The sequence below is a fragment of the Mus caroli genome, unplaced genomic scaffold (assembly GCF_900094665.2).
Source record: "Mus caroli unplaced genomic scaffold, CAROLI_EIJ_v1.1 scaffold_14639_1, whole genome shotgun sequence".
Classification (NCBI taxonomy): Eukaryota; Metazoa; Chordata; class Mammalia; order Rodentia; family Muridae; genus Mus; species Mus caroli.
In genome coordinates, this window is record NW_018390641.1 from 1 (window position 1) to 8,206 (window position 8,206).

At 40.2% G+C, this 8,206-nt stretch overlaps 1 protein-coding gene across 1 annotated transcript; it reads left to right on the forward strand.

The window, feature by feature from the left end:
• Window positions 1-847: 847 nt before the first annotated feature.
• On the forward strand, window positions 848-7,706 carry LOC110288742 (leukocyte elastase inhibitor B-like; the record flags this gene model as incomplete). Its single annotated transcript, XM_021155005.1, has 6 exons — window positions 848-980; window positions 1,417-1,554; window positions 2,564-2,681; window positions 4,088-4,230; window positions 4,422-4,589; window positions 6,847-7,706. Coding segments are annotated over 6 exons (1,150 nt in total), but the record flags the coding sequence as incomplete, so codon positions are not given.
• Between the last annotated feature and the right edge of the window lie 500 nt (window positions 7,707-8,206).

The window sequence follows — 8,206 nt, forward strand, 5'->3', positions numbered from 1 at the left end:
TCACAGTCAGCTAGTGAATGGATCACAGGGCCCCCAGTGGAGGAGCTGGAGAAAGTACCGAAGGAGCTGAAGGGATCCGCAACCCTATGGGTGGAACAACAGTATGAACTAACCAGTACCGCGGAGCTCTTGACTCTAGCTGCATATGTATTAAAAGATGGCCTAGTCGGCCATCACTGGAAAGAGAGGCTCATTGGACATGCAAACTTTATATGCCCCAGTACAGGGGAATGCCAGGGCCAAAAAAATGGGAATGGATGGGTAGGGAAGTAGGGGGGAGGGTATGGGGGACTTTTGGGATAGCATTGGAAATGTAATTGAGGAAAAGATGTAATAATAAAAAAAAAGATAACCATTTGTCTGTGTTTCCAGGCTTAACCCTGTGCCTCTCTCCAGCCTGATTTGACTAGCTGTGGTTCTGCAGGATTAGCAATGGGAAAGTAAAAGTGGCCTGGTGATCAGGACCTCCATCCTCTCACCCCACCCTTGGGAGACAGCAGGTCACCTTTGGCCCCTCCCCATTCTTCTTTAATCGGTGTGGATGGGACTTCTGCTCTCCATATTCCTTAATTCTGAGAGGGCAATTCTGCCTCCTTTGGAAGTCTAGGAAAGAGTGGGCAAAGTGTTTCCTTATCGATCTGCCTGCCTACTCTGTACCTGCTGTTTATTGCTTCTCATAGGTTATGTTTGTTTCAATGTTAAGGATTTACTGCTGACAACTTCAGGAAACAATAGTCTCAATGTCCTTTCCTCCCCATTTCAGTGCAAGTGCATTCTAACAAGCATATACCTCAGAGATTAGCACAGACTGTAGACCTTGTGTGCTTTTTTGTATTTTGTGTCCTAGAAGTGAGTCACCAGCCCAGACCTCACACAACCATCAGAGGCCTCTTGACGTACAACCGACAGAAGAGGAAGTAAACTCTCACCAGGATAAACTTATGGAAGTTATTTCTCTAGGGAATGAGGTGTGGACCTCAGTAAGATAACCAAAGAAGAAGGCCTCAGTCAGTCCTACATTTTCAGTCTCACAGATGGATTGAGTCTTATTTACACAGTACAGTTCTGAGACTTTTAATTTTTGTTTTAGCAACCGTGTATATGACACAGAATATAAACATGAGCATACCACTTCAATCATTTATGGGAAAAAAGCAGATATAAATCTTTAGTGTGTTAACCATTCACATTTGGGGAACTATTAAAAATACTGAGAAACCATGCCTAATTATAATGTCTCACTGAGTCATACATTTCTGGTCTTACTTGGATTGTTCTGCCCATGACATATTAACAAAATATTAGGCTGTAGATGCTTGATATTAGGAAAAAAATATTTGGTGGAACCAGACACCAAGGGATTACTTCAGAACTTTGAAACAGACAATTGTATACAGCATGTTTTCCTTCCTTTAGACTCTTCATTTTGACTCTGTTGAGGACATCCACTCATGCTTTCAAAGCCTGACTGCTGAAGTGAGCAAGCTGGGAGCATCTCACACTCTGAAACTTGCTAACAGACTGTATGGAGAGAAAACCTACAATTTCCTTCCTGTAAGTATCTAGCACTTCACATTCTTAAACTTCCTGAAGTGCCAGACTATTCCTGGCACAGACATGTTGCAGGACATTCAAACAAACAAACAACAAACAAACAAACAAACAAACAAACAAATAAAACACAGAATGCATGTGGGACTTTCATCGCAGTCATTCTAATGAAAGGATCCTTCCTGGATGTCTTATTAAAGCACAAGCAAGACCAAAGGGATGCCTTTTTGGGGAAGAGAGCTTCTTGTACAAGCTTGAGAAGCTGAGTTTGGATCCCAGAACTCATGAAAAATGCCAGGCCTGGCTTTATACTCTCTTGAAACCCCAGCCCTGTGTGGAATGGAGCTATGAGGACCCCTTGGGCTTGTAGACCACCAGCCTAGCCAGATTCAGTGAGAGAATTTGTCTTAAGAGAACAAGGCATAGAATGAAGTAAGACACTTGCATCTTCTCTGGACTCCATGATTGAATAGGTATGTACATCCATATACACATATGTACACACATAAACCCCACTTATACAAATACACACACATGTACACACACACACACAAACACACACACACCCTGACACATCAACACACAACCACACATAACCACACACAACCACACACACACACACACACACACACACACACACACACACACACACACACANCACACACACACACACACACACACACACACACACACACACACACACACACGGAGTCCTTAAAAGTCACTTGAGCTTTCAACATTTACTGATTTATGAGAATGTGAATGAAAGATGAAAAATGAATTATTAAGCTTTGTGTTTGCACAAGAAATGTTAAGTAAAGGACTATACTTGCCATTTCTGCACTGTAACCTTAAAAAATTGTTAGGACTGTAAATATCAACACAATAGAAAAATATATAGGTGAATTATTAATGAAACTTTTCCATTTTTATGACTTTTTCTCTTTGAGATTTTAGAAAACTTCTGTAGGGAATCGGAGTTGTTCTTGACACTTCCTTTTTTAAAAAATAGGAGTTCTTGGCTTCCACCCAGAAAATGTACAGTGCTGACTTGGCCCCTGTGGATTTTCAGCATGCCTCTGAGGATGCAAGGAAGGAGATAAACCAGTGGGTCAAAGGTCAAACAGAAGGTGAGAGGCTGAGCAATGCTGACTCTGTTAGTCATTTCCCCTTCTGGAGCTCACACCTGACATAATTAGCTTATGGAGAAAAGGCTGATTTTGACTCACAGTGTTGGAGGGTTAGATTTATAAACTATTGGACTCATGGTGACACTGCACCTTGTGTTAAGACAACATTTCAGAGGAGGCCTGTTCACCTCACCGATGAATAAAAAGAAAGAATAGACCAGTGTTTCACAACCACTTTCAATAGCAGTGCCCCACCTTCAATGTAGGTTTGACAATGAAGACCTACAATCATAGTTCTTGGGAGGCTGAGGCAGGAAGGTTGCTTTGAGCACATATGTCAAGACCTGTCTCAAAATAAAAACAAATAAAAAAGACAGACTCCACAATGATCAATATAGATTTTTCACCTAGGACCTGCACTTTAAAAGTTCTTCTGCCTTCCAATGAAGGATGGAGCAGAGACCAAACCTTTAAGGCAGGGGCCTTTGGGGGACTCCTCTGAACCACAGCAGAGCCATTGACATGTGAGATTCTCACTCCCCACACTCTCTCACTTGCATCTCCTTTCTCCCTTCCTCAGCTTCCCAAAACCTGGCTTATGTGCAGTGACATTCAGATGCTATTCCCTAGAATAAGGGACAACTTCAAATGTCAGAAATTCAACAGTGGAGAAATACAGACATGATTTAATGGAAGCAGTTGAATACCTTTAGGTCCACCAAAAGCACTATTTAATGTTAAAACCAACATTAAAATGCAGAATAAGATTAATAAAATGCCTATACTATACAAAAGTGTTTAGAGTGAATGTGGAAAGAAATGATACCTGAAACTTCATGGAACTATGAAATCAGCATTTAGAAACTGTTGCAGTCATGATAATTTTTGGCCACCATCTTGTCCAATAACTCAGAAGTAGTGGGTAGGGAGTGACTCACCCTCTGGGCTCAATTCCACTTTGGGATGGATCTCCCTTCAGTCTTGTCATTGTGTGAGTCAGCACCCAGGAATCTTGTCTGGAATTTGATTAGTTCCCAGCAGTGCATCAGGCTGTGTGGAAAATGGTTTCTGTTTCAATAGACTACATTTGCATAAGTCTTCTTATCTCTTGGATATTTCTTGAAAGCCCTTTTCAAAGGAGCAGGCTCCTACTTAGCAGATTTGAAGATATCATTTACCAGTGACCAAAAATATATCCATCATGGATTTTTGTTTTCTCTGAAGACCAAGCTTTTCTGGTTTACAGTTGGTTTATTGTAAATAAAAATGAAACAATTAGGTCTTTCCACCTTAACATTGAGTTAAAACAAAATAAAGGGTCAAGTCTATGTTTGAGTTAATAAGTTAAGAGTTTAAAATCAGAATCACAATATGGATCTTTTAAAAAGCTCCCTTTATCTTTTCAGGTAAAATCCCACAACTGTTGGCTAAGGGTGTGGTAGACAGCATGACCAAACTTGTGCTAGTGAATGCCATCTACTTCAAGGGAATATGGGAGGAGCAATTCATGACAAGAGAAACAATCAATGCTCCATTCAGACTGAATAAGGTCAGGAGACACCAGCATCCTGGGTTGTTCTTGGTTGTATGTGTGTGGGAGTGCTGGGATTGTAGCACAGGGCCTCTCCTATTGTAAGCCAAGCCTTTAGCATTATGCCCTCTACCCCAAGACCCCAAATTCCTCTTTGTACTAAAAGAGCAGAGGAAATAATTTGAGTGATTTTTTTGGTAACTGTTCAGAAAGACACAAAAACAGTGAAGATGATGTATCAAAAGAAAAAATTTCCATTTGGTTATATTTCAGATCTGAAGTGCAAGGTGCTGGAGATGTCTTACCAGGGTGGAGAACTTAGCAAGGTCATTTTGCTGCCTGAAGACATTGAGGACGAGTCCACGGGTCTTAAGAAGGTAACTGGCCCTCAAAATCATGATTTCTCCATTTAGAGACTGCTGTATCCAGGGATCCATCCCATAATCAGCTTCTAAACGCTGACACCATTGCATACACTAGCAAGATTTTGCTGAAAGGACCCAAATATAGCTGTCTCTTGTGAGACGATGCCGGGGCCTAGCAAACACAGGAGTGGATGTTCACAGTCAGCTATTGGATGTATCACAGGGCTCCCAATGGAGAAGCTAGAGAAAGTANCCAAGGAGCTAAAGGGATCTGAAACCCTATTGTTGGAACAACATGATGTACTAACCAGAACCCCGGAGCTCTTGTCTCTAGCGGCATATGTATCGAAAGATGGCCTAGTCGGCCATCAATGGAAAGAGAGGCCCATTGGACTTGCAAACTTTATATGCCCCAATATAGGGGAATGCCAGGGCCAAAAGAATGGGAATGGGTGGGTAGGGAAGTGGGGGGCGCTATGGGGGACTTTTGGGATAGCATTGGAAATGTAATTGAGGAAAATATGTAATAAAAATATTAAAAATTAAAAAAAAATCATGATTCCTGTTTCTTTTCACTGTACTGTTCTTATATTTCACATCTGTACACTGCACCATAAACACTTGTTCTTCCACAGACTTTACTCAAACTCCCTTACTAGTTTCCTCACAGTTTGGTCAATATTGTCCATCAGGAGTTACTGCTCTGAGGCCTTATGTTTTCCAGTCGTCCTTGTTGTCATTGTCGTCATCGTCATCATCATCATCATCATCACCACCACCATCATCTATTATTCGCATTGACCATGTACCTTGGGTTAGGCAAGTGTTCTGTCTGTGAGCCAAGCTCCCAGCCCAGTGGCCTAAATTTTAAATGGTTAGAATAATTGCTGCCTTCAGTGAAGCATTGGGAACGGGAATGTCTAGAGATTTAAAGAAAATATAACAATGATAAGTGGCCTGTCACAGAATGTCTCTTGAAGTGTCTTGAAAGGAATTATAATGAGAATTGACTTACATCCTTAGGGATTGTATGTCTCCTGACAGGATTAGAAGTAAAGATAACTGTGAAGATTACAGTGTTCCCTCAGCAATCCTCGGCTGCACTATCCCTTAGCTCTTGTTCCTTCCCAGCCTACACTTGCAATCAGGAAGGAGCCTGCTGTCATTTGAATGTACTGAGTATGTACTGGCACAAACAAGGTCCATTTGGAAATTGTGTTTTCTGACTGGTAATTAAATGTGGTTCTAATCTCAAAAACCAAATTGTCACTATCTATAAGATAAGTGGTTCTCTTTTGGTCCTAAAAAGGAACAATAATACTTGATATTTATATGGTCCTTATTATGTGCCAAGCCCTTTACAAATATCAGTTTATTCAATGGTCACAACAATGCTACAAAGTTGGTGTCATTAGCATGCCTATTGTATTTTATTTTTTACTCTAGTCTACTCTACTCTGCCCTACTCTGGTCCATTCTACTCCACTCCATGGACAAGGTCTTTCTGTATAGCCAAAGCTTTCATCCCTCTTTCAGTTGTACCTGAATGCTGTGATTGCAGGGTATATGCCCCCATGTCAGATGCTTGTCCTTGTTTTAAATGAACTAAGTCCCATACATTTTGTCCATTTTTAAAAATTTTTACCCAGGAGTTATTAGAGATTGTTTCAGTTCTAGTGGAGTTTACAGGTCACTATAACATAAGAATGTTTCAGAATAAACAGAAAAATCTTCTAAAATTTTGCTTGTACCATTCAAACAAACAGGGAAATGAGACCTCTTACAGCTCATCAGTCATTCAGTGTGATGGAGGTTTAAAAATCCTGAGTTCATGATAGGATGGGCAGATGGGTGGACTGAAAGAAGACTAGAATTGAAGGAGTAAGTGAGTGTGGCAGAGAAAAATTGATAAAAGAATGCATGAAGGATGGATAGATGGATGAAGAGTGAATGATGGATGGATGTATTGATAGATGAATGCATGATGGATGGATGGGTGGATGAATGATGGATAGACTGATAAATTAATGCATGGATGAATGGATGACAGACCTATAATTAAATGTTTTTGTACTTGGACCCTCACAGACCTGGAAAATAGTTCTGCTATATTCTACCAATTGATAGACAAAAATGAAATTCAGGTAGAATCTGTTTGTGATGAAAACATGAAGGAAACCTATTTGTTTTGGCAATTATGGATTGTTCATTTGAATAGTACTTTATTTCACTAGTAAATTAACTTCTTTCTGCCTTAAATTCATTCCAGATTGAGGAGCAATTAACTTTGGGAAAACTTCATGAATGGACCAAACATGAGAACTTGAGAAACATTGATGTCCATGTCAAATTGCCCAGGTTCAAGATGGAAGAGAGCTACATCCTCAACTCTAACCTGGGCTGCCTGGGAGTGCAGGATCTCTTTAGGAGTAGCAAGGCTGATCTCTCTGGCATGTCAGGATCCAGAGATCTTTTCGTATCAAAAATTATCCACAAGTCCTTTGTGGATGTTAATGAGGAGGGAACAGAGGCAGCTGCTGCCACAGGAGTCATTATTCAGGTGCTCTGCGAGAAGATGCCTACTCCACAGGAAGTATTCAGTGTGGATCACCCGTTCCTTTTCTTTATTCAGCACAATCCCACAGCTAATATGCTCTTCTTTGGCAGGGTTTGTTCCCCAAAGAAGAAGGAGACTTTAGAGATAGAAGGCAAAGCTTAGCATTTCATTCCCTGAGATTAATGATGATTATTTCATTAGTCCTTGTCAATAAAACCTCTATACAAAACACAATCGTTCTTTCTTTTGTATATGTGTATGTTTTGTATGTTTCTTTTGTATGTTGGCTTTTTATATCCATTGGCATTGGCGTGCATATATTGTTTTTCCCCTGAAAAATCTAATTTCCACTGTCAACAGAATCACGTCTAAAAGCTAAAGAATTAAATAGATGTATAGATTCATGACTGTGAGGTAACCTGTGCAATTGTAATAGGCTCCTGATAGGCATGAAAATGTATGGCTTTTCCCATTCAGTTGTTTTCCAATTTAGAGTTAGAGTGAAGAAAAAAAAACCAGGACATAAAACTGATAATTCATAAAGCCCTAATAAAGTTAATGGTTGCAAAATACCACTTGCTATCTACTTGCTTTCATGGTATGTGAAATGAAACAATGCTATTTCTTTTATACCATTTTGGAAGCTTCCCTACAATGCATCCCTGGTTATGGAGGCCAAGAATGAAAACAGATATGCCATAGGAACAAATATAACTGAAGAGTCGTCTTCTTGTGAAAACATACAGACTCCATGATTCTGTCCTATAGGATCAGAATCCTCATTATTAATCAGCCTCCCAGGGTTTCTGGTAAAGCTTCTTGACCTTCATTACTCAAGTTGCTATGGTGATAAGATGACTGTGCAAAGTGAAGGAAGTTGGGTTGGGGATTCTTGAGCTGGTATGACCCTTTGTCAAATGTGCTTCTTTGGATGGGGCTTGAGATTCTACATTTTGTTCTTCCATAAGACTGATAGATTATAAGATGTCTAAGATTTATTAGAATCTAAAAGACGGATGATGCTCATCCCTTTCACTCTCATCTCCAGCAAGCCAAAGCTACATTCATAAGT